This window comes from Pinus tabuliformis, chromosome 8, assembly GCF_031772625.1.
Source record: "Pinus tabuliformis cultivar Carrire ecotype Pingquan chromosome 8, CPIR1, whole genome shotgun sequence".
NCBI lineage: Eukaryota > Viridiplantae > Streptophyta > Pinopsida > Pinales > Pinaceae > Pinus > Pinus tabuliformis.
This window is the reverse complement of record NC_142294.1, coordinates 1,716,989,955-1,717,017,462: the sequence shown is the minus strand read 5'-3', so window position 1 is coordinate 1,717,017,462 and position 27,508 is coordinate 1,716,989,955. Positions and strand designations below refer to the sequence as shown.

At 35.9% G+C, this 27,508-nt stretch overlaps 1 protein-coding gene across 1 annotated transcript; it reads right to left on the bottom strand.

The window, feature by feature from the left end:
* Positions 1 to 335: 335 nt before the first annotated feature.
* On the bottom strand, positions 336 to 18,971 carry LOC149242906 (chaperone protein dnaJ 10-like). The gene is made up of 4 exons (XM_089371063.1): positions 18,006 to 18,971; positions 13,738 to 13,748; positions 11,874 to 11,921; positions 336 to 399 (listed from the first exon to the last, which is right to left on the bottom strand). The coding sequence occupies exons 1-4, from the start codon at positions 18,969 to 18,971 to the stop codon at positions 336 to 338; spliced, it is 1,089 nt and encodes a 362-aa protein (XP_089227189.1).
* Positions 18,972 to 27,508: the final 8,537 nt, after the last annotated feature.

The window sequence follows — 27,508 nt, the reverse complement described above, 5'->3', positions numbered from 1 at the left end:
GTAGATATGCTCTATCTGGCCAACTCAAAAGCAGAAAGCTAGAATTGGCATCTTGTGAGAGTGAAGTTGTATAAAATATAGAATTATGTTTTCATGAATGATGGGCATAAAAAAAAATTATGAAAAAAATTATATTAATATTATGGAAAATTTTATATTAATATTATTATTATATGAATTTAGGTTCTTATTAATCTTGTTTATCATAAAAATATAATTAATATTTTAAAATTTCAAAATTAAAATTTCCTAATAATGCTTTTATTAACATTATAAATATTAAAATTTTGAAACTCACAACTATATTCTAAACAAATTGTTTTTTTCTCTGAAAATTATGGAAATTCTAGTAATATTTTGATAAAATCTGGCAGAGATTTTTGAAAATCCAGATTATAGCTGTCAAAATAAACAAATTTATATCATTAAAAATATAGTTGTCAAAATAAACAAATTTCTATCATGGATAAATGAGCAGAAGGGTAAATCATTGGATGGTTTATCTTTCTCTTTTGCATATTTATTTTGACATTTTGGCATCATTTTAGTTTTTTTGCGAGTAATTCCTACCATGTCAATTCCTTTATTCACATATACTAAATAATAGAAATGTTTGTTGTATGCTTTTTATAAGCAAATTGTGTATATTCCCTATTATGTTTATAGACCGTTCACTACTCTGGAATACACATTCTGTGCAAAATACTATTTTAAAAAGCCCTAGTGTCCACTGTTCATCACTTGAATATATTATATCAGCCTTTATACGTATCAAACAATTTGTACTTTAGAATAAACATTTAGATATTTGATCAGTAAAATATTCTTGTAAATTATTTTCAAGATTATACTCATACCTAAGGAGTAACAAGCATGCTCGATTTTTGGTTTCATCATGTTAAACTTTAAAGGGAAGGAGAATATACGAGGGTACAAGTAAACTTTAAAGGAAAGGAGAAGGAAAGGAGAATATATGAGGGCACAAGTATACTGGAAGTGATGACTCCTTCCACTTGGAAACCACCACATGTGCAACACAATTGGTTCTTCCCTACCATATCCAAGTTGATTAATATTGGTAATCAAAATCAAAGAGAGGAGATAACATTGCATAGATGATGGAAAGGTGCACAAAATCTTAGGGTGCAGGGGTACACATTTATCATAGCATAGATAAGGAATGGTCTCTAGTAAAGGACGATTTAAGTGTAGGTACCACTTCTCTGCTAGGCTACTTAGAAACATGAGAAGGCTCGCCTTCTCCTTCTAGTCATGCCTCCAAGGAAATGCTTTCTCTTATTATGAGTGCTCTTTCTATTGTCATGTTTGCTCCATTGTTGCAATTTTCTTCATCTGGTTTTAGTGCATGTTGTTTTTGTTTTTTTTCTTTTTGAATCTCTAGTTTAGAAAAATTTCACCCTTGCTTCTAACACTTATTTCAACCTTTTTTACATCTATTCCCGCACTTGAACCCATGCAGAATAGTATGGAATATTGATTATGATATGAAGCTTGTTAATATTGGTAACCTCTGGAAGATTTGTGTAAGATTGGCATTGAAATTGCTCTGGAAGATTTGTGTAAGTTTGGCATTGAAATTGGAAAGTTGGGTACAGGTGAAAAGGAGAGATTTATTTTCATATATGTTTTTTGAATGCACAATTTCAAATAATATGTGGTCTACTTTTTATGTAAGATTTCTATGTATGATCATCTATATGGGGCATGTTGTTTGGGGTGATCTGTGAGGGTATAGAGAATAGTTAATAACATTTGAATCTAAATGAGTATGAATTTAGTTACTTGTTAACTTATTTTTGTTTACTTATTTGTGGGTCAAAATGCAATGTTGCTCAAAAGTCTTTTTTTTGTTTAGGGAATCATCACCCAGTTGGACCCATGCAGACGAGTATTGAATTATTCATTATGATATGCATTATGATATGAAGGCTGCTAATATTGGTAACTTATGAAAGGTTTGTTTAAATTTGGTATTAAAATTGGAAATTTGAGTATAGGTGAAAAGGAGATATTCATTTTCATATATGCTTTTTGAATGCATAATTTGAAATAATATGTTGTCTAATGCACAATCTCAAATAATATGTGGTCTACCAAACAATTTCACGTGAAAACAAAGGACGTAATATACAGAAATATAAATAGTCGTGTAGTTAAAATGGTACAAAGAAGCGATACATTTTCCATGGAATTTGATCTTGGAGCAGAAGATTATGATCTATTACCAAAGGGTGAAGTCCAAAATGAAAACCTGAACATGCACCTTTAGAAGCACATTATACCCCATGTTTATTTATATTTTCGAGTTGAGTTTCCAGTACTCCTGAATCACGTATGTTACAATGCCATTGAATTACACAGCTACACCAGACATAGTAGGTAGTGAAATTGTAACTAAAGAATAAATTTTAGGCACCTTGCAAGTAAAAATATATAAAATTAATCCGTTGCAGAGTTTTCAAGAAACAGTGACTGCATGAAGAACATTTTACAAATCTTGTGTTGCAGAGTTTTCAAGGAACAATGATTTCATGAAGAACATTTTACAAATCTTCTAAAGGTAGTGAGGAATGCCTCCTCTAAAACTTTCATTACAAGAAACAATAAGTAAATGTTAGAACTCTGGACACCACATATCTCCACAATGGTATGATATTGTCCCCTTTGGGCCTAAGCCCTCATGGATTTGTTTTTGGGCTTTACCCCAAAAGGCCTTATACCAATGGAGATATTTGTCCATATTTATATACCCATGATTCTCCCCACTTCTAGTCAATGTCAGACTTTGGTCGTATACCCAACAATCCTCCCCTCGAACAAAGGACCATCGAGCCTCCCCTCAAATGATTATCCATCCGTCCACTCTCTACCAACCAGGATTCTCTGCTCCAATGCGTTGGAAGCACACGCCTTACATGGAAGCACCACCTGCCTCGAGAGCTTGCTCTATCCTAGGTCAACTCCTCTTCACCGTGTTGGGACCAGGACACGTCCATGAAGAATCCGGAGCACACCGCCTGTCTAACCAAGCTCATCCACGGATTCCATCGTGATATTACCGGGGCCCACCACCTTCGTTCGGCATTCCGAGGATTCATCCACTGCTAACTTCGGGTCATGGCTCTGATATCAGGTGCACAACAAATTAATTAAACACACAGCAGAATAAATCAAGCACATAAACACAGTTTTTAACGTGGTTCACCCAACCAATCTGGGCTACGTCCACCAAACATAGGCATCAGGAGTTTATTAATAAAATCAGGAGATTACATCAAGAAATCCTCACACTCTCTTAGCAAACATCCGAATGGTTGCCTGTTATATAGCCTAGAGAATCTAACAGCCTCATTAATTCCCTCACATCAAATATAGGAGGCATTAACTCCCTCCCAACAACCTGGAGCTAATCTAGGAACTGAATTCCTATTGTTGTCACCTACAGAGATTTCTGCCTATTTCACTTCAAACAGAAAATCTCAACAATCTCCACCTTGACAACAATTCGCCTGATGCCCTGTTATTATTATTTTATCTTTTCTGCAAGCCAAGAGAAGCCAAACACCAGCGTAGCTTCTCCAACAAAACTGGTTTCGTGAACATGTCTGCACAATTCTCCTTTGTATGCACCTTTACAAGAGAAACTCCCCTTTCAGTGATAACCTGTCTTACAAAATGATATTTGATTGGAATATGCTTTGATTTACTATGATATGCCGGATTCTTAGCCAAATGTATTGCACTTTGACTGTCATAAAGTAACCTGATGTTGTCCTGTAACCTACCAAACTCACCAAGCAAACCTTTCAACCAAACCGCCTCTTTGCAAGCATGCGAAGCAGCAATGTATTCTGCTTCAGTAGTGGACAAAGCAACAATGTTCTGTAGCTTTGACATCCAGCTTATAGCTCCACCTGCAAGAGTAAAGACGTACCCTGAAGTTGATCTTCTCTTATCCAAATCACCTGCAAAATCGGAATCAACATATCCGCAAACAAATTCACTACTCTTATTGTAAGAAATACAATAACTACTTGTGCCTTTCAAGTACCGAAGCACCCATTTCACTGCTGACCAGTGCTCTTTACCCGGATTTGCCATGTACCTGCTGACAACCCCAACTGCATGAGAAATATCTGGTCGCGTACACACCATTGCATACATCAAACATCCTACTACATTGGCATAAGGAATTCGAGACATATAATCATTTTCTTCATCTGTATTAGGACATAAACTCGAAGAAAGCTTAAAATAAGAAGCTAAAGGGACTGACACAGGCTTCACATTATTCATACCAAACCTCAAAAGTATTTTCTCAACATACTTTTGTTGTGATAGCCACAGCTTACCATTGCTCCTGTCTCTGAAAATCTCCATGCCCAAAATCTGTCTTGCGGCTCCTAGATCTTTCATATCAAACGTCCTTGCCATCTGAGTCTTCAACCTGTTGATTTCTTCAATGCTTTTTCTTGCTAAAAGCATATCATCAACATATAACACTAAGATAATGAACATGCCATTATTTAACTGCTTAAAATACACACAATGATCATATTCACTTCTTACATATTTCTGAGTCAACATGAAAGAATCAAACTTCTTATACCACTGCCGAGGCGACTGCTTCAGGCCATATAATGACTTCTTGAGCCTGCAGACAAATTTCGCATTTCGATGCTGAACAAACCCTTCCGGTTGTTCCATATATATTTCCTCATCTAAATCACCATGTAGAAATGCAGTCTTAACATCTAACTGCTGCAACTCCAAATCAAACAAAGCCACTAATGCTAACACAATTCTAATTGAAACAATTTTAACCACTGGTGAAAATATCTCATGAAAGTCTATGCCAACTTTCTGAGAAAACCCTTTTGCAACCAGCCTCGCTTTGTACCTGTCTTCCGTATCATTCACACCCCGTTTCAGCTTGAAGACCCATTTGCATCCCACAGTTTTCCTGCCTTTGGGAAGTTCAACCAGATCCCACGTACCATTCTTATCTAAAGCCATCATTTCTTCCTTCATGGCTGCTTTCCATTTGTCACTATTTGAACCTTCTACAGCTTCCTGATAACACAAAGGTTCATCATCATTAGCGATCAAAGCAACTGAAGTAACATGATCATCATACCTTCTCGGACGACGTTTGATCCTTGTAGATCTTCTTAAGAATGTTTCTGGTGCTTCCACAACTGGCTGTCTATCAATTGTAGGAATTTCTTCATGATCGCCATCTGAGACCTGTTCATGTCCTCCATCTGAACCCTGTTCATAATCTGATTCTGAAACCTGTTCATGACTAGAATCTGAACTATGGTTGTTATGACTATCATTAGAAATGCTGTCAAACTGAATATGCTGGAAATCAGATACATCATCCTGTTTCAATCTTCTATCTACATCTAACTGTACAAGAGAGGATTCATTAAACTTTACATCTCTGTTGATGATGATTTTGCGGGTAGTAGGATCCCACAATCTATATCCCTTTGTTCCATCACCATACCCAACAAAGATATACTTTTTAGACTTTGGATCTAATTTAGTTCGCTGATGTTTAGGCACTAGAGCATATGCATCACAACCAAACACTTCGAGTTTAGAATAGTCACAAGGGTGTCCTGTCCATACCTCTTGCGGAACCTTGCAGTCTATTGCCGTTGATGGAGATCGGTTTATCACATAACAAGCAGTTGCCACTGCTTCCGTCCACAACTCCTTCGGCAACCCGACGTTACTCAGCATACACCTTGCTCTCTCTAGAAGAGTCCTGTTCATGCGTTCAGCAACTCCATTCTGCTGAGGAGTATAAACCGTGGTCTTATGTCTTTCGATCCTGCATCCTTGCAATAGCTGTCAAACTCCTTGGAGGAAAACTCACCACCATTGTTAGTTCTTAAACATTTTATTGTTCTACCAGTGCTGTTTTCTACCAATGCTCTAAACTGCTTGAAAACTGTAAAAACATCAGACTTCTTTTTCAACATGTAGACCCAAACTTTTCGAGAAAAGTCATCAATGAATGATACAAAATAAGACGAACCACCATATGACGTTGTAGGGGCTGGACCCCAAACATCTGAATGGATATAATCAAGTATGCCTTTACTAGTATGTTTGCATGTTTTAAACTTTTGTTTACTTTGTTTACGAAACAGACAATGTTTACAGAAATCCAATTTTCCAGATCTTAGATTAGGAAGTAACTTTCGGTCAGCCAAAATTTTCAATCCTCTTTCACTCATATGCCCCAATCTTTGATGCCATAAGTGAATGGAACTACTGTCATGTTCAGACACAGACACATGATCTGACCCAGTTCTACCTTCTAACTGGAATAGATTTCCTACTTTCTTAGCTTTCATCACTAGTAAGATACCTTTATAGATTTTCATAACTCCACCTTGAATTACAGTTTTATATCCATTTGAATCAAGTGCTCCTAATGAAATCAAAATTTTCCTTAAATCTGGTACATGCCTCACATCAGTTAATATTTTGGTTGTGCCATCAAACATTTGTAGTTGTATGCTTCCAATCCCAACAATATTACATGTTACATCATTACCCATGTACACAACACCATCATCAATTGATTTATATGTTTTAAACCAATCTCTATGTATACACATGTGGTTAGATGCCCCAGAATCTAACAACCAATGTTGATCATGTTTAGAAACATTAACTGACAATACCTCATCACTCATACCTGAACCTGATACTGAACCTGTATCCGTGGTGTTGGCTTCCTTCTTTTCTGTCGAAGAGCCTTCTTTAGTAGCCTGCTTTCGCTTCCAGCAATCCTTTTTCAGATGTCCAGCCTTGCCACAATGCCAGCACTTCATCTTTGGCTTCTTTCCTTTGGACTTTGAACGAGAGTCGCTATGCTTTCCCCCGGAGTGTCTCTCTCGTGAGCGACCTCTGGCCATCATTACCTCTGATGTAGAGGTATCTGCATTCGACCTCTTCCTCGTCTCCTCAGCCAACAAGGCTCCAACAACATCGTCAAATTCAAGGATATCTGATGTACTAAAGCTTATGGAAGTAACAAAGTGATCCCAGGATTCGGGCAATGAACATAATAAAGTTATCGCCTTATCCTCTGAATCAAATTTTACATCTAGACTGTCTAATTGCACCAACAAGGTATTAAAAACATTCAGGTGATCAGCAATTGAGGTACCTTCTCTCATCTGCAAACTGTAAAGCTTCCGTTTCAGGAGAATCCGATTTGTCAAAGATTTCGTCATATAGAGCTTCTCAAGCTTCGACCACAAGCCTGCGACAGTTTTCTCTGACACAATGTTGAACAAAACATCGTCCGCCAGACATAACCGAATTGCACTGAGAGCTCTATCGTCCATCTCATCCCATTCATCCTCCGTCATGGAAGCAGGCCTTTTGTTTTTCCCCAACAGTGCTTTCGCCACACCTTGTTGAACCAGTAGATCGTGCATTTTCACCTTCCAGATCTCAAAATTATTCTTGCCATTAAATTTTTCTATTTCAAAACGGGCACTCTGTGTTTTGGCCATCTCGTCAAAGAATCTCCAATTTCAATTTGAAATACCAACAATTAAAAAACAAAATTGCCTATGCCTTTGTTTTTACACAACAAAGAAAAAAACTGCCTATGCCTTTATACCTGTGCCTTTTCTTAAAAAAAAAACTGCCCGTTGCACTTATATTAGAACTGTCTTTATTCTATTTGCCTTTATTTTTAACTGTTTAAACAGCCAGCAAATATATATAAAAAATTTATATATAGCTCCTCAGAAAACCGGCGCTCACAGCAAACCATAAAAAAAAACTTCACGCAGCTTTTATGTGATACTGCACGCAGGTTTTATGTGATACTTGGCACGAACAGCAAACCATTAAAAAAAATTCACATATTTACACAGCGCATATATTAAACAACACCACAGTTTTATATCAACGCCGTTGCCAAAAACTATTTACGCTGTTTGCAAAATATTCCCACGCAGGTTACGCTGTCCGGTTACAGTTCCATGTTGTTTATTAAATACATATACATGCTGTTTGGCAAAACCCATATCCACGCACAGCAAAGTAGAACTTAACAGCCACGCAGGTATCAATGTAAAACCATATATATCCACGCTTTTTTCAATACATATACATGCTGGTTCAAATGTATGTATCAACGTTTTTTATTGAGCATACCTTTTTGCAAGACACGCTGTTCTTTAAAAAAATATACCCACGCTGTTTGGATACTATATCAACACCGTTTTACATCCATTACCACTCAATTTTCAAATATAAAAGTCCACGCAGTTTTGGAAATGAACATCCGCACCATTTGTAAATATATATAAAACCACGCATTCATAACATATCTCAACGCTGTTTTAAAAACATACCCCTTCGCTGGTTTTTAATTTAATGCACATCGTTTTCAATACATCCATGCCGTGTTCTGAAAAAACATATATATGACTGCGCATACCTTTATGCTACCAGCAACAGCAATTTAATACGCACCAACAGCTCCAGCAACCAGAGAAAAAATTCTCCACGCCAGCAACAGCAGCGCTCCAGCAACACCTGCGCTCTACCTCCAAACAGTGCAGCTCCAGCACAGCCAGCGCTCCAGGCAGCACCTCCAACATGCTCTGATACCACTTGTTAGAACTTTGGACACCACATATCTCCACAATGGTATGATATTGTCCACTTTGGGCCTAAGCCCTCATGGATTTGTTTTTGGGCTTTACCCCAAAAGGCCTCATACCAATGGAGATATTTGTCCATCTTTATATACCCATGATCCTCCCCACTTCTAGTCAATGTGGGACTTTGGTCGTATACCCAACAGTAAAAACTTCTAGGAACAAAACGGTAAACAATAGGTAAAAATTTCTAGGCACAAAGGTCATAGTTGAGCTTGTCTTCTTTGAATTCCACTTCTCTAGAATTCAGATTGAAATCATTATTTAAAATATCTGTACAGACATTGGCCCTGCATTTAGAGGACATTTTTTTCTGCTATTTAATAATCTAATTGTCTCGTAGGTGGATAGTGTACTTCTCTAGTTATCTTTTAAATAAAACTGATCTATTTTTTCCAGTTTAAGAACATAATTAACTGATATATCAAGAAAAGTTTAAGAACATAATTAACTGATATATCAAGAAAAGAGTATTGCTTATGTTTGAACTTTATCATATTTTCCTTTTCCATCTAATGGAGAGAGATGGGCATACTATTCAAATATTTTAAGCACTAGAGTACCAATTATAAACAGGTGCTAACCTATGGTTTGTGCAGAGTTTTGATTGAGTGAAATAATTGAAGGGCCTATGCAGTCAATGTTGGGAATTTATGAAAATTCCATAACAGACAGACAAAAAAAATGCTCTGTTTTAACACTCTGTTTTTAACACAGTAAACTCAGAAAACTGAAAATCGTTTGCTGGAAACGGTGTTGCAGCAACGCAGTTTGGTGTTGCAGCAACGCTGAAACTGGTGTTTCAGCAACACAAAAAAAATTTTGAAAACTGAATTTCAACAGTGCACAGCAAAAGGGAAGTTGTATTCATGTATAATACTTCCTCTAACAGAGGGATTTCTACAAGACTACTTTAAAGACAGTTCAAAACTTAAAAAAAAACTTCATGCTGTAAACAGAAATTACATTACTATGTCTGCACTGCTGTACATTACAGAAAACAAAATACTCTGTCTCCTCTGAAAAATCAACAGGTTGTTTTTCACTGTTGTGTCTGCACTCCTGTGCATCTACAAAACACTCTGTTTCTGTTCAGAACGCTGCTGTAACACTCTGTTTCTTCCTTGAAAACATTTTACACTGCTGCTGTAAATTTCATTCATACATTCACGCTGCTGCGTACATAAAAAAAACTTCTGCACTGCTGTGCATTACAAAGAGAGCTCTGTCTCTGTTCAAAAAAATTTACACACACTGTTGTGTTTTCATTACATTTTTCAGATTCAACAAAAACTGAACTTCACATTTTTCTTTTTTTCGTAAAAACAAAACTATACCTGTGAATTAAAATAAAATAAAATTAAAAATCCTACCTACATTTACCAACTACAGCAATAAATTACCATAATTCTGTAAGTAACCACCATTCTGTGATAAATCGCTGTGTAATGGCTGATTCAGGAAAAGACTGGAGTTGCGGCTGTTTAATGGCAAATTCATCAATGCAGAGGTATGGCAGTTGATTCAACAGTACAGGGGTATGGCGAAGGACAGGCCCCGCAGTTGGAAATAATATTTCAACACTCCCCTTTAGTTTCAACTGCTGGGTTATCAGTCATACCCAGGCATTTCCTCAAAAATTCAAAACTTTTCTGTCCCAAAGGCTTGGTTAGAATGTCTGCAACCTGCTCCTGAGTTTTGCAATGTACTAAGACAATTTCTCCATTATTTACCAACTCTCTGATATAGTGAAAACTTGTGTCATTGTGTTTCGTTCTCTTATGAAACACAGAATTTTTGGATAATGCAATAGCAGAACTGTTGTCGCAATAAATCATAGTTCCTTTTACCTTCTCTTGGCCTAAGCTCCTTAACATCCTTCTCATCCAAACTGCTTGACATGCTGCTGCTGTAGCTGCCACGTACTCTGCTTCTGCTGTAGACAATGTAACAATTGGCTGTTTCTTGGAAGCCCATGAAATGGCTCCTGAACTCATATGAAAAACATAACCGGAAGTGCTTTTTCGATCATCTACACTTCCAGCCCAATCAATATCAATGTATCCAACTAAATTTGAACATTCTGAAGTAGTATATAAAATTCCAAACCTTTTGGTACCTTTGACATACCTCAGAATTCTTTTTGCTGCCTGCCAATGTGCTTCCTTTGGCCTCTCCATGAATCTGGAAATTAAACTAACAGTAAACATAATGTCAGGCCTAGTAGCTGTTAAATACATAAGGCTGCCAATAATACTCTTGTACAAACTAAGATCAAAATCCTTGCTGCTGTCCTCTCTGCTGAGTTTTAATCCCATTACCGTGGGAGTGATTGCTGCTTTTCATTCTTGCATGTTAAATCTGCCCAACACTTGATTTACATATCTAGCTTGTGAGATAAAAATTCCTTTTTCATTTTGATCTACTTCTATGCCTAAGAAGTATCTCAAGAAACCCATGTCAGTCATTTCAAATTCCTCTTTCATGACTGATTTAAAATTCTCAATGAGCTGATCATCATTAACTGTGAAAATAACATCATCAACATATAAGACAACAATTAAAATTTTACCATCTTTTTCTTTGATGTAGACAGTGGGTTCTCCTTCACACTTGTCAAATTCATTATCCAATAGATAGGAATCTATCCTGCTGTACCATGCTCTTGGCGCTTGCTTCAACCCATGAAGAGCTTTCTTCAATTTCCACACTTTGTGCTCTTCACCTTTCTTCTCATAGCCTAGAGGTTGTTCAATGTAAACCTCTTCCATTAGCACTCCATTTAAGAATGTTGACTTCACGTCCATTTGGTAAACTTTCCACTTGTTTTGTGCTGCTATGGACATCATTGCTCTCACGATTTCCATTCTAGCAACCGGTGCAAAAGTTTCCTCATAATCTCTCCCATACTGCTATTTGTATCCTTTGACAACCCGCCTTGCCTTATGTATTTCTATTTTGCCTTCAGCATTGCTCTTGGTCTTGTAAACCCATTTCACTCCAATGACTTCTTTTCCCTTTGGTAGGTCAACTAAATCCCATGTTTTATTTCTTTCTATGGCATTAATCTCCTCATCCATAGCTTCTATCCATTTCTTATCTTTAATTGCATCTTTGAAATGAATAGGATCATCAACATGACAATACAAGGCAAATAAGGAATTCATTCCTTCATCATAAATGTCACTTAGATTTCTAAACTTCTTACCTCGTTCATTTGGTGTGCAAATGCTTGAAGGTGCACTTGAATTTCCTCCTTGTGATGTGCTTGGAGAAGCACTTTCATTTCTTCTCAAGGGTGTCTGTTGTTGTCCTTGTGTTGGCGCTGGTGTTTGGGGATGCATTTCAGCCACCTCCTCATCATCTTCATCATGAGACAAACAGTTTTTAACATTCACTGTTTTCTCTATGCTTCCATCCCAAGCTTCCTCCTCAATGAATTGAACATCTCTGCTGACAAAACATTTCTTGGTAGATGGGATATACAACCTGTAAGCTTTGGATTCCTCACTGTATCCAATGAAGATACATTTCTCCCCTTTGCTGTCCAAATTCCTCCTTAGCTGATCTGATATGTGTGCATAGGCCACACATCCAAAAACTTTCAAGTGGGTGACACCTTGCTTTCTCCCACTCCATGCTTCTTCCAGCACTTTGTTCAACACTGCTTTTGTAGGACACCTGTTCAAAATATACACTGCACAATTTACAGCTTCAGCCCAATAATCATTTGGCAAATGTTTTGCCTTCAGCATGCTCCTCGCTATATCCATGATGGTCCTATTCTTCCTTTCAGCAACTCCATTTTGCTCTGGGGTGTACCTAGCTGTAAACTGTTTGTGAATTCCATTTTCTCTACAAAATCGTAGGAATTCCTTGGAGATATACTCACCTCCTCTGTCAGTTCTCAAAACTTTTATATGCAGTCCGTTTTGGTTATCCACAAGTGCTTTGAAATTTCGAAATTTCTCAAACACTTCACTTTTGTTCTTAAGGAAATATACCCAAGTTTTTCTTGTAAAGTCATCAATAAATGTCAGGAAATATTGGCTGCCTGCTAATGATGGAGCTTGCATCGGTCCACATAAATCTGAGTGGATGATCTCTAAGGGTGCCTTTGCCCTTATGCTTTTACTTGATGGAAAACTTTCTCTATGTTGTTTCCCCAAAATACAACCTTCACAATGGCTATCCGGTTTCTCTATCAATGGTAATCCTCTTACCATTCCTTTTCTGCTTAACAAGTTTAGACGTCCAAAATTGAGATGTCCAAATCTCAAGTGCCACAACCAATTTTCATCATTTGGCACGCTTTGAAAAGCCTCTTGTGTCACTGCTGCAATTTCTTCTTTATTTTTCAAATATGCTCTTATTCTAAGAGGGAACATTCTGTTCCTTGTCATCTTCACTTCAGCAATGCATCGCTTGCTGGATGCTCTGTCCATGATGGTGCATACATCATTCTCAAAGAAAACATTGTACCCCTTATGGACAAGATGTCCAATACTCAAGAGGTTACACCTCATTCCAGGAACATAATAGACATCTGCTATGGTTTTCCTTTCTCCTTTCTTTGTAAATATTTTAACTTCTCCTTTTCCCATAACAGAGATTCTGCTATCAGTCCCAAGTGTGACTTGTGATTTCACATTTTGATCTAAAGTAGAAATCATGGGTAAGTTTCCTGTCATATGGTTACTACAACCGGAATCTAGAAACCATATATCTTCACTGTTTGTTTCAGCCATGTTACAAGCTAACAATACATTATCTTGGCTGATATTTTCTCTAGTAATATTTGCATTAGATCTATTGTTCATATCATGCTGTTTCTTCTTACATTCACTGGCATAGTGCCCATATTTTTTACAATAATAACATTGGACATTGGATTTTTCATACCTTTGTCCTTGAGCATGATGTTGTCCACTTTGTTGGCTTCTGCCATGGCCTTGGTTCTGATTTGGATTGCTGCCTCTTCCTTGAGCATTTGCTGGGTTGTTCCTTCCACCTCTGTTTTGACTTCTGCCTCTTCCTCTCTTGTTTCCTCTGCCTTGACCTCTTCCTCTTCGAAAATACATCTGGGTCTTAAAGGCTTGCTCTAGAGATGAGTTTTCATTTCTACTCAACCTCTACTCATGTGTTATCAATGATGCATGTAACTCATCAACTGAAAATTTTGAGAGGTCCTTTGTCTCTTCTATGGTGGTGACAATTACATCAAACTTTGAGGGTAGGACCCTCAATAGTTTCTCCACAATCCTCCTTTCTTCAAGGGTTTCTCCATGAGTTCTCATCTGTGTGACCAGACCAATCACATGTGTGAAGAATGAGTCAATATTGTCTGACTCCTTCATGCTCAGATTCTCAAAATCTCTCCTCAGCAATTGTAGTTTTGCTGTCTTCACTTTCTCCATGCCTTGATAGGTTGTTTTGAGGGTTTGCCATGCTTCATTGGATGTCTTAGCTGCTGCTATCCTTGGAAACACACTCTGGTCCACTGCTTGATACAACAATACAATGGCTTTTGCATCCTTCTTCCTATTGCTCTTCAGCAGATCTCTCTCTGTCTGAGTTAGGCTGTTAAATTGATTTTCATCTGTTGGTTCTTCAAACACATATTCAACTAATTTCCATAAATCTTGAGAGATAAACAGGGCTCTCATGGTTATGGTCCAATAGTCATAGTTTTTCCCATTAAACTGTGGGAGCTGGGTGTTAAACATATCCATACTAGTGCTGATGCTAGCCATTCTTTCAATACTTGACTGTGTAAAAAAAAATTCACTGACTATCTTCACTCTGCTAGTGAAGTTGCTACAACAATAAACCCTTCCTTCAGCTTCTTTGACACTTCAAAGAGCGTGGATTAGCTCTGATACCATGTTGGGAATTTATGAAAATTCCATAACAGACAGACAAAAAAAATGCTATGTTTTAACACTGTTTTTAACACAGTAAATTCAGAAAACTAAAAATCGTTTGTTGGAAACGGTGTTGCAGCAACGCAGTTTGGTGTTGCAGCAACACAAAAAAAATTCTGAAAATTGAATTTCAACAGTGCACAGAAAAAGGGAAGTTGTATTCATGTATAAGACTTCCTCTAACAGAGGGATTTCTACAAGACTACTTTAAAGACAGTTCAAAACTTAAAAAAAAAACTTCATGCTGTAAACAGAAATTACATTACTATGTCTGCACTGCTGTACATTACAGAAAACAAAATACTCTGTCTCCTCTGAAAAATCAACAAGTTGTTTTTCACTGCTGTGTCTGCACCTCTGTGCATCTACAAAACACTCTGTTTCTGTTCAGAACGCTGCTGTAACACTCTGTTTCTTCCTTGAAAACATTTTACACTGTTGCTGTAAATTTCATTCATACATTCACGCTGTTGCGTACATAAAAAAAACTTCTCCACTGCTGTGCATTACAAAGAGAGCTCTGTCTCTGTTCAAAAAAAAATTACACACATTTCATTACATTTTTCTGATTCAACAAAAACTGAACTTCACATTTTTATTTTTTTCGTAAAAAATTATACCTGTGAATTAAAATAAAATAAAATTAAAAATTCTACCTACATTTACCAACTACAGCAATAAATTACCATCATTCAGTGAGTGACCACCATTCCGTAATAAATTGTTGTGTAATGGCTGATTCAGGAAAAGACTGGAGCTGCGGCTGTTTAATGGCAAATTCATCAATGCAGTAGTATGGCATGGCAGTTGATTCAACAATACAAGGTTATGGCAAAGGACAGGCCCCGCAGTTGAAAATAATATTTCAACCGTCAAAAAAAGCTGTGGAGAACCATTACAATAATTATCCACCAGTATTTGAACCAGAGTTCATTATCATTTTATTAGCCTGGGGACTTTGTTTGAGATCCTTTGTTGGTGCTTTCAATAAAACAAGTGCACCTGTTATTGAGTTGAACTTGAGTGCCTATATTCAACATATCTTTTGCATGTTTTTAACATGAGTCTGATCTTTGACAGACACAAGGCACTTTTCTGAGTTGGTTTAAGGCATCTAGGGTTAGGGTTTTGATAGGTATTGTATTTGTAGTAGACCTAAGTGTTGAATTAGAGGAGAGTGCTTTTTCTTATTATTGTTCCAACTTCTCATATGGTTCATAAGATTGATTGGTTTCATATTTTCCTACATATCTTGCATATGCATTTTTAAATTAGCTATTTTTTTTCCTAAATTTATGCTACAAATATGGTAGCACTTCTCACAGTGCAACTTTAAAAGTTCAATGAATGAATGAAGCACAAAACAGTTCAATGATTGAATGAAGCACAAAACAGGTTTACATTTTGAAATTTTATATACTTATAACTTTTATGAATGTTGAATGCTTTTTCAGCTGTGGAGGAGCAATTCGAAATCAAACATGAATTATGATAAAGTTAAGCCAGACAAAAATAGATGGTGTTGACTGGTTAGAACGCTGAATGGATTTTCGAAATTTTATATGCTTATATCTTTTCTGAATGTTGAATCCTTTTTCAGCAGTTGAGGAGTAATTCGAAAACAAACATAAATTAATGCTAAATTTGAAAACAAACATGAATTATGCTAAAATTAAAGCAGACAAAAATAGTTGGGGTTGGAGCTGGTTAGAGCGTTGGATGGCAGAAAAGCTTTGGAAGAATAGACTCATGGAACAAACCCAAATGGATTCTTATGAAATTTAGTCTCAAATAGTTGGGGTTGGAGCTGGTTAGAGCGTTGGATGGCTGCAAAGCCTTGGGAGAATATACTCAGAACAAACCCAAATGGATGGATATGAAATTCAGTCTCAAATAGCTAGGGTTGGAGCTGGTTAGAGCGATGGATGACTCCCAATAGATTCATGGAACAAGCCCAAATGGATGTTTATGAAATTCAGTTTCTCAAAAGTTATGATGGTGCTGCATAGAATGAGGAAATCTCATGAACATCATAGAAACAACGCTAGTGTACCTGTTGCTATAAAATCACCTTCAGCGGTTTTCTGATGAACAATGTTCTAATCAATTCTTTTAACTTTCTACTCACGTTTTATGTTTCTGTGTATTATTAAACAATTTTAATATAATTTTTACACTAATCATTTTCGCAAAGTCAAGACATGCATCCATAGTATATAGGTCCCATCATTCATGACGCAGTGCAAATTCTTTAGGTACGTTGCTCATTTATATGTAGATGAAAGACGGCACTCTCTTCCACTCGTGCCCAAGAATGGAAGACTCTAACAATTGCCTATTGATGTCTTTATAAAATTAGTATTATTGTATATTGTTATTCAGGTCACTTTTATCAATCACAATGAGGTAATTCTTTTTCTTCTGTTTGGTATTCGTTCTGGTATATATTTTTGTATGTATGATCATCTTCTGTTGGACTACCACTGCCTGTGGCAATTGTTATCATTAATGTTAAATGTAAAATATGAAATATTGAATATAAATCGCAATCATGATATGCCCAAATGAACGGTTTCCTATAGGTAATGTCTTCACGGTCTCATACTTCCAAAATCCTCTCATCATGGTAATCACCTTAAAATATATCTATATATATATATATTTAATCACAAAGTTTATATGATCTAATTATAAAATGGATGTAAAACTATATTCTAAATTTTCATTTTGTGCGATGAAAATTCTGTATTCTTTAAAAAAATTTGTGGTATTTTTTAAAAAAAGAGAAAATTGTTTGCACTGACGAAGAACTATATTGATTGATTCAAAAAGTGTTGACAAATGAGATATTATGTGATTTACCTCTAAAAATATCTCATAAACTTAATATAGATCACAGAAACCTCAATTCAACAAAAAAAAAAACTTGTGCAATTCAACTAAAGAAAATTGTATAATGCAAGTGTGCCATTTTTTACAATAAATCAACATTAATATGAATCAATATTAATATAGATTCAATTTAAATACAGATCTACTCACATTAATATAGATTCAATTTAAATACAGATCTACAGATCTAACCTGATCTAAAGATCTATCATGATCTGATGTAACAATATTTTCTCTTTTCACCAATTTCTAATTTTTTTTTCGAACTTTCAACCAATTTGTAAGAAACTTTCTAGATCTTTCCAAATCCGAAGAGCATTCCTTGATCGACAGAACCATGATCCATTACCAGATTCTCGGAAGGAAAGTGGGGACGTGCCGCGAGGGCTCTGGTGGTGTGTCACGAGAGCTTGCTTAATTGCCCCATTCTTCTTTATCAAACCTACAAGCAGTGTTTTCCAGCAATTCCATCTTCACGTGTTAGTTTCGCAGTTCGGAAAATCTTTCCCAGAGTCTTCAAACCCTTCGCACGAGCTCGAAGATCTTCTTTATTTGCACTCTTATCATGCAACACCATGTGGCACACATGTGAGACAGTGCCTATAATATCATGCATGTTTAGTTTCCAGAGTGAGTTCATAATGAATTCTTCATTGCGCTCCACATATGCTTCCAAATCACTTTCAGAAATATCCCCTTCTTCACTCAGCTGCTGTTTCATATCTCCTTGTAACCGTAGTAGTGAAAAAGCACCCGTTACTGCTCTAACGAGAGATTTTATAAAATATGCTTTGTTTCTGAACCATTCAGCTATAAATGGCACACCCAAATATATGGACTTTCCAAGTTCCTTTGCCGCTTGTCTTGCATATATGTAACCAATGGTTTGCAGTATCTTGCTTCCATAAGCTGCATCGCTGAGCCGTTGGACCTCAGATTTAGCCTGCCGTATAAAACCTTCCTTGTCACCTTGTACATACTGATTAAGACGATCTTTCAAAATCTGAGCAAGTTTTTCTTCTCTTTCCTTTTGGACACCCTTCATCTTCTTTCGTAGTTTTCTAGTATCTATCAGTTCAGCTTCATTAGACATGTCAAAAGAAGCCATAGAAGCCATTGCGAGGTGGCCTATATAGTCTTCAAATAAGTCACTACCAAACAGCATAGCAAAGAGTGCTGCTGGGTCTATTATTGTTTCTATTGACACACCTGCCTTTCCATGTGCGTCATATGATTCCCGCAGCAATGGATCACTAAGAACTTGGTAAGCTTCTCCCAAGACCTGAAAATTTTCTGCAGCTTGAGGATCATTTGGGTTTTTATCAGGATGAACTTGTCTGGCCTTCACATAATAAGCTTTCTTGATCTCTGCTTCGGTGGCCATCGGATTCACTCCTAGTACGTCGTAGTAACAGGTTTCCTGAACCATTTGTACAAATTTCTCGCAGATTTAGATGTGAAATCGATGTCCTCCGCCGGCTATGCTTGTTCAGAAAATCAACAATGGGTGAAATCAGGCCAGAGGTATATATCGAACCCTATAAACTATTTATATGGTTTGTATTGAGGTGGAAATTAAGAACAAAAAAGTCGGCTACTATCAAAAGATAATTTCGAAATATTACATAAACCATTGATACTAGTTAACACTCTTGGTTGGTTAGATTTTTTTTTTTTTTTTAATCCTATTTTAATTTTAAATTAAATTTTGATGTTAGAACAATTTAATGTAAGTTACTTATCACATATCAAGACTTTATATTATGATATTTAAATCATAATTAAATAATATATTAATTAATTATTTTATTATTATAATTTTGTAAATTTTAAATTAATTAATGTTTTATTTTATAATTTTTAAATCAAATTTGAATGATGATAATGTTGTTTAACGTCGACCAGCACCAATATGATATATCGGACTTAAGTAAGTGATGATGATAATGTTGTTTAACGCCAACCAGTACCAATATGATATATCGGACTTAAGTAAGTGATAAGTGAGGCTTTTAAATTCTTTATTTATTTTTTATTAAAGAGAAAGGGGAGTACTATTTCTAAGTTAGTGTATTTTTACTTATTTAATAAGTTAATAAGGTTGGTAATGTGACAAATGTTTTGAAAATGGTAATCGATGTGAGTAAGGGTTAAGCAATTCAAATGTGTTTTTCATTTTCAATGCTCTTAGTATCACAAAAGGGGCAAATTATAAGGGCTAGCAATCCAAATGCGTTTTTCATCTTCAATGTTCTTAGTATCACAAAGGGGGCAAATTATTTCGTCTCAAGGGGTTATGGGAATAAACCAATGCCCAATTTCACTCTGAAGCTCATGAGAGTTAGTTCTTATCTTTGCAACGTTCATTTTTTTCTTAGCACTCGTCAAGGGAGAAATATTATCATCCCACAACTTATCCTTAAATTTGGAAGTAACAATATTTTTTATATCATCCTTATCCTCCAAGATGGTCTCTTCCTTTATCCCCCAATGGTCGAGCCAAGGCTCGACATCCTTATGCTAGCCTTGCTTGAGCTAGAGGTGGGGATTTCGACTAGAGTTAGAAGTAATTTTAGGGAGCCTTTTGGCTTCCATGTTGTACAACTTCTTCTTGTACATCATATACCTAAGCATAACATGCTTTCAATAGAAGAGAGGCTAGCTTCAATCAATAGAATTGGGTAGGAATTATTTCCTTTAATCTTGAGGTTGTAGGTTATAATTGCTTTTGGATCATCTCAATCTTTCTCCGTGATTCTCTAGATATAATATAACCGCAAGTCTCATATCCATATAAAATAACAGGGGTGACTAGAGTCTCAAAGATGAACTTTCTTTACTCCAAATCCAAATATTAAGTGGATTACAATTGCTTTCAAGCTCATAGTAAACATTCCAACTCCTATAAGCCTCTTCTCAATACTATAATTCTAGTTGTAGATGATGGTGAATGTCAATACCTAAATATTTGTATGAGTAAACCTTCTCCAAATAAATGTTATCATAATGAAATTATCATAGTTGATCCTTTTCATTTTAATTATCATGAATTTAGTGTTGTTAGTATTAACAGTTATACCCATATTGGAGTAGTAAGTATGGTGGATTCTCGGTTGCTTTTCGATCATCGGGGCTTCTAGCAAGAAGACCAATATGACAATATCGTCAACATAAAAGAGAAGAGTAATGACTATACCGACAAGCTTGGGTCCATCGCATCCTACAGCTTCTAAACACTCTTCTAACTTATCAATGTAAATGCAAAAAAGGGTAGGGGATAAGAGACATCCTTGCTTAACCCTGATATTGCATTTAATTTCCTCAGAATAACCCTCCATTGTCTCAAGCATGGAAATTACATTCTCCTATAACCTAGTTACAAAAAATCTCAGGTCGAAAGGAACCATTATATCATCAAGCCTTTGGCATAACTTATCCCAAGGAAGAGTGTCAAAATTTTTCTAAAATCAACAAAACAACAGAAGAGATCAATTTTAATATTACAACACTCCTCAACAATAATCCTAAGAGTGACAAGGTGGTTAATAGTTGAGTGATGCCTCCTAAATATAGCTTGCCCTTGAGCTCTTTTACCATGAATCTTAAGTGAGATGCTAATCTTCTTTTCCAAAATGAGGCCATACAATTTGGCTAAAGTGGCCAATCATGATAGTCCTATAGTTAGAAGGAATTTTTTTATCTCCATTTTTAAAGATAAACACAACAAGACTTTCTGTCCAAAGCTTAGGGAAGTTGTGCTTTGCCACTAAATTAGAAAATTTATGTATATGTGAAATGAAAATATACCTTCCTATTATTATTATTATTTTGTAAAGAACTTCTTATTAACTATAATTAATAGTATTATTGTTATTAGAATTGTGTAATATTTTTATGGGTGGTATTATATTGGTTTGTTTAATAAAAAATGACACATAAAATATAATAATTTAATTTTAACTTCGAAATATTAAGGCTTAATTTAAGTGGTTCCTATATTTTTTTAACCCTTAAATTTATGGATTTGTTATATATATATATTCCTAAAGTTTATAGATTTGTTTTTTCTGTTTAATATAATTATTATATTTATATATATATATATATATATAAAAAAAATATCATAAATGAGTAATAAACGTATATACATATAAAGTTATAGAATTAGAGATTATATGAAATATAACCATTTATAAAATATATAACATAAAATCAAATTCATTTCATAAAATCAAATTCATTTCATTTATATATAAAATGGTAAAATGGAAAAATTAATGTATTATTCGTTAATATAAATATAAAATTTACAATTATTTGTTAGAATTAGTTAATATATAACATATAGTATTTTTAAAAATATATAAAATAAATTATGGTTTTTATAAGTCATGTGATATTCATAGGTTTATTTTTTTTCATATAGTATTTTTAAAAATATATAAAATAAATTATGGTTTTTATAAGTCATGTGATATTTATAGGTTTATTTTTTATTAGTCATAGATTATGTTTTTATAAGTAGCCTGGTGTTCATATGTTATGTTTAATATAGTAAATGATTTTTTTTTAACTTGTAGGGGTCGTGGAGTGTGGGTAATAGTCGGGGAATCGATATTTGTTCATAGTTATTTATTAAATTTCATTAAATGCTTTAATTTCTGTGATATGTTGTGTTGCGAAATGGTAAGCTCTGAACTTTTTTTCTGATTTCTGTCCTTCTGCCTGCAAACAAAATCACAATTATGCAGTAATTCACTGAGCAAGCATAGTGTTTATCAATTTTTCAATTTGTTTAAAAAAATGGTTAAGATTATTTTTAATATTTACAACTAGAAAGATTTTATAATAATTTTTTTTAAAGAACGTGTAGACATTCTATTAAGAAAGCTTTTGATTTGAAAGCAGAACCTTTTTTTTTTTTTCACTTCTGGTTCACGGATACCATGGTCAGTGGTGGTCAGTGGTCCGCTACGTCCAGGATCGAAAGTCTCTAGGGTGGACGCCACCCGAAGGGGGTCACACCCCTCGGCCATCACTGACCTAACCCCAAGAGCTTTCGGGTTTCGACCCTGTGACCTCCCATTTGCGAGGCCCCGGCTTGACCGATTGAGCTAATCCTTGGGACTAAAGCAGAACCTTTTACTATCCCCTAGTCTGCATTACTATACTAAACTGATGGATTCCATATCTCCTCCAAAATACACCTCCAAAAGTAACATATCTGCATAACATAAAATAATACTATTCGCTGCCTCGACGTCCTCTTCTCGACTGTTTTTCTAAGCACCTGCACGATCGTTGTCTTCGTCTTCGCGACTGTTGTTTACGTCTCCATCAAGCATTGCAATTTCGAGTTGCTCTCGTCAGCTACACCCCTTTCCGCTGCCATCTTCAGTTTATCTAACCGGAATTCTACCATCTCTATTCCAACTGGTTAAAAAATTATGAATATATTTAGGAAAAAAAAAAAAACTAACTTAATATAAATAAAATTGATAAAACTAAATTTTACGTTTCTCTTTTAATTGTAAATTAAACAAGAACTTGAGATATGCGTTTTCATGTTACCGACTTACCATCTTTTCTTTTAAATGACCATATTTGCACTTACATGGTAGGGCATATAGGTTAGCTGCATATGTAATGTACAATTTAATTTAGTAGGTAGATGTAATGTAAGTAAATATTTGTAAGGTTAGTTTAATGGTAATCAATATATTTGTAATAATTATTTTTATTTTTAATCTGGAATTATATTTATGAACACTTGGAAAAAATTTAGTAAATAAATAAAAATCTAAATAAATTAGAGTTATGGTAAATAAATAAAAATATAAATAAATTAGAGGTATGGTAAATAAATAATTTTTTTTTCTTATTTATTCGGTAATTGGTTTTATGTTTACGAACACTCAAAAAATAGGTTTTATTTAGGTGAAACATATGGACCAAACTTTTATTAATACCATACAAAAAATATTATTAACCCTAATATTAATAGTAATATTATTAAATTTAATAACTTTAGATTAATACAATATTAAATTTGTTTTATTATAAAATATTAATATATTATGATATATTATAACTTTAGATATTTATGGGAGGGAGGAACAAAGACACAGACTCATAAAGGCAGAGAGATAGGGGGGGGTGACAAAGGAGAGATGAAGATAAAATCAAGAAGAGGGGAGAGGAGGAATGAAGAGAGCGAGGAGAGATAGGGGGGGTGACAAAGGAGAGATGAAGATAAAATTAAGAAGAGGGGAGAGGAGGAATGAAGAGAGCGAGAGGGAGAGGAGTGAGAGAGGTAGAGAGGGTAAATGAGGGAGAGGGAGACACAAAGATGGAGGAGGGGAGAGAGAAGGAGAGAGGGAGGGAGACAGTGAGAGGATTGGAGGGCAGATAGAGAGGGAGATGGGGGAAGAGAGAGGGAGGTAGGAGAGAAGGGGAGAGAGAGGAAAGACAAGAGAGAGGGAGCGATAGAGAGATGGATTTGGAGAGGGAGAGAGGGAGGGAAGAATCAAAACATAGAGAGTGAGAAGTGGAGAGAGAGGGAGTGATAAGGGAAAGATGGAGAGAGAATCTATATTTTTGGGTGTGATATAAAGAGACAAACGAGAGATGGAGAGAAGGGGGGATAGAAGGAAAGAGAAGGAGAGATGGAGGGATATAGTAACAGAGGGGGAGAGAGAGAGAGATATGGGGGAAGAGAGAGGGAGGTAGGAGAGAAAGGGAGAGAGAGGAAGGATGAGACAAAGGACTTGAGAGAGAGGAGGTGTTGTAGATCTAACCCAGAAATATATGATAATATAAATAAGCCCAAGAATAACAAGATCAAAATAGATAGAGATGCTTCTTTATTGATCAAACCCTTAAGGTAGGGCAACACCATACATTCACTCCTTAAGGAAGGAGAATACTCCACAAGTCATATGTCTATTCATACAATAATCATTGACTATTCCTTTACATGGAGTCTTTAGCCTCTATATAGGCCTCATACATACAATACCATGGGTCATTACCATGGTTCCCTCATACCATCAACTAATACCATGGGCCCATTATATTATTATTAACTACTTGTGGTCCCTTACATGATATGGGTTAACCACCTTATTTATTACTATGACCCATCCCATTATTACATTATTACCTTGGGTACCTCCCTTGGTACCCTATATTATCCCCCATAGGTATATAACACTCCACCCCCCTTAGCATGTTTTGTCCCCGAAACATGGGAAGAACACAAATAATAAGATCTACTCAAAAGAGTAGTCCACTGGTACCATGCACATGCATCTATCCATCCAAGAGAAAGGTGAACCCTCGATCTCGTTGGTGCCTCGCTCGCTTGAGATGGAAGTTGACCATGGAAGCTCTTCTGTGTTGATGTGTAGTAGGTGGATCTTCGCTCCTCGCTATCTGTCATGCGGGGGTTGTTGTCCTTGTGGCTAATTGGTTGCCATCTTGTTGGTTGTTTTCTTGCGGGGTGATGTGGGTGATGATATGTTGAAGTTTTAATCCACTGTGTCTTTTTCTTTAATTCACCCTGCTGTGGTGCCTGTTGTGGTGTCTTCTTTTCCAATATGACTTCAACCACTGAGCCCTCCTCTGATGTATCTACACCTGTAACCTTTTCTGCTTCAGCCTTTGTTTGTGTTTGATGGTCTATCATCACTGGCTCATCATCTAATATGTCAAACCCTGGAACATCTTCTGCTTCAGCCTCCTTGGACTCTACCTGTTTATTAATGGAAATATCCTGTAATGTAATGTTCTTCTTTTTATACCAGAGCTTCAGGAATTTCTTTTGCACATTAATATTGATAGTACCCGCAGATTCCATCCAAGGATATCCCAAAACAACATCTATATTATCTATCTCTACAGCATAAAAATCACCATGCAACACATACTTATCCATAGAAATCTTCAAATCCTTATACAATTGAACATCCTCATCATCCACGTGTGTGTTTTCAATGTGTTTTTCTGGAACTTGCAATTTTTTTACCAAATTAACATTGATAAAATTATGTTTGCAACTAGGATTTATAAAAACAATGATCTTCTCTTTCTGAATCAATACATGAACCTGCAATAAGGATATACTAGTAGGAAATAGCCCCAATGTTTCTCTTTATCTTGTTTTCTGGCATGAGACCATCTGTCTAAAAGTAATTTTTCAAATTCTTCATCGGGCAGGTTGGAACACTTCTTTGGGTTAAGTAATGCCCACCATGTGGCTGCCTCATCTTCAAAATTAAACACTATAAAAGTTCTCCAATGATGTGTCCATAATAAATTGTGTTTTTTTATGTATTCTTCAATAGTAGGACCATTATCTTTTCCTGTAAAACATAGAACCGCCATGAAGAGGACTTCGAAAAAAATTCACTTACTTGGCAAAAATTTGAAATTGTCACAGTTTATTCAATATTGCTCAGAATCCCTATTATGACCTGTTTTTAGAAATGGAACAATCATTCTGCATCTACCCATCTGATAGAAATCTTGATCCCGGCACTCAAATTTCAGATCTACGCTGCAACTCTCCCGCCGTCACCAAAATTTCTGCAAAAAAGAGCTGATTTTAAATCAGCGATATCTCCCTCATCCGGACTCCGATTCGACTGATTTTTTTTTTTGAAATTGGGTAATTTTTCTCAAAAAAATCAGATCTACAATTAGATTTTGTGGATCTTGCACGAAGACGTTTAGATCTGCGCCGCAAACTCGCTGCCCCAAAAAATTGTCTACAACACCACTGATTTTTAGATCAGCGATATCTCCTTCATCCGGACTCCGATTCAATCGATTTTTTTTTTGAAATCGCCTATTTTTTCACAAAGAATACAGATCTACAATTATATTTTGCAGATATTACACCAAAAAATACAGAGCTGATCTGCAAACTCACCGCCCCCAAAACCTTGCAAAAAATAAAAATAAAATTCTCCACGGTTTGCCCAAGAAAGTGCTCTGATACCACTTGTTATAGCTCCGATACCACTTCTTATAGCTCTGATACCACTTGTTGTAGATCTAACCCAAATATATTATGATAATAGAAATAACCCAAGAAAGAACAAGATAGAAATAGATAGAAATGCTTTTGTTCCCAAGAAAGTGCTCTGATACCACTTTTTGTAGCTTTGATACCACTTGTTGTAGATTTAACCCAGAAATATATGATAATATAAATCAACCCAAGAATAACAAGATCAAAATAGATAGAAATGCTTCTTTATTGATCAAACCCTTAAGGGAGGGCAACACTATATATTCACTCCTTAAGGAAGGAGAATACTCCACAAACCATATGTCTGTTCATACAATAATCCTTGACTATTCCTTTACATGGAGTCTTTAGCATCTATATAGGCCTCATACATACAATACCATGGGTCATTACCATGGTTCCCTCATACCGTCAACTAGCCCATTACATTATTATTAACTACTTGTAGTCCCTTACATGATATGGGTTAACCACCTTATTTATTACTGTGGCCCATCCCATTATTACATTATTACCTTGGGTACCTCCCTTGGTACCCCATATTATCCCCCCTAGGTATATAACAGGAGGAGAGTGATGGGGGCAAAGAGAGGATTAGAGGGTAAAGAGAGAGCGAGAGAGAGAGAGAGATGGGGAAAAGAGAGGAAGGAGAGAGAGGAAGGAGAGAGAGGACTTGAGAGAGAGGAAGAGAGAGCAAGGGAGATAGGAGGAGAGAGGGATGGATAGAGAGATGGAGTTGGAGGGGGAGAGAGGGAGGGAAGAAAAAAGACAAAGAGAGTGAGAAGTGGAGATCGAGAGAGTGACAAGGGAGAGATGGAGAGAGAGTGTGTATGTTTTTGGGTGAGATAAAGAGAGAAAGGAGATATGGAGACAAGGGGAGAGAGAAGGAGAGTGAAGGAGATAGGGAGAGATATGGTAATAGAGTTGGAGGG

Coding starts and splice junctions, on each gene's coding strand:
- LOC149242906 (XM_089371063.1), bottom strand. CDS start 18,971: ATGGTTCAGGAAACCTGTTACTACGACGTACTAGGAGTGAATCCGATG. Junction 400..11,873: donor ATGAATTCCTTATTTGCCTT/GTATTGTCATGT, acceptor TTATTTTGACAG/CTATAATCTGGATTTTCAAA.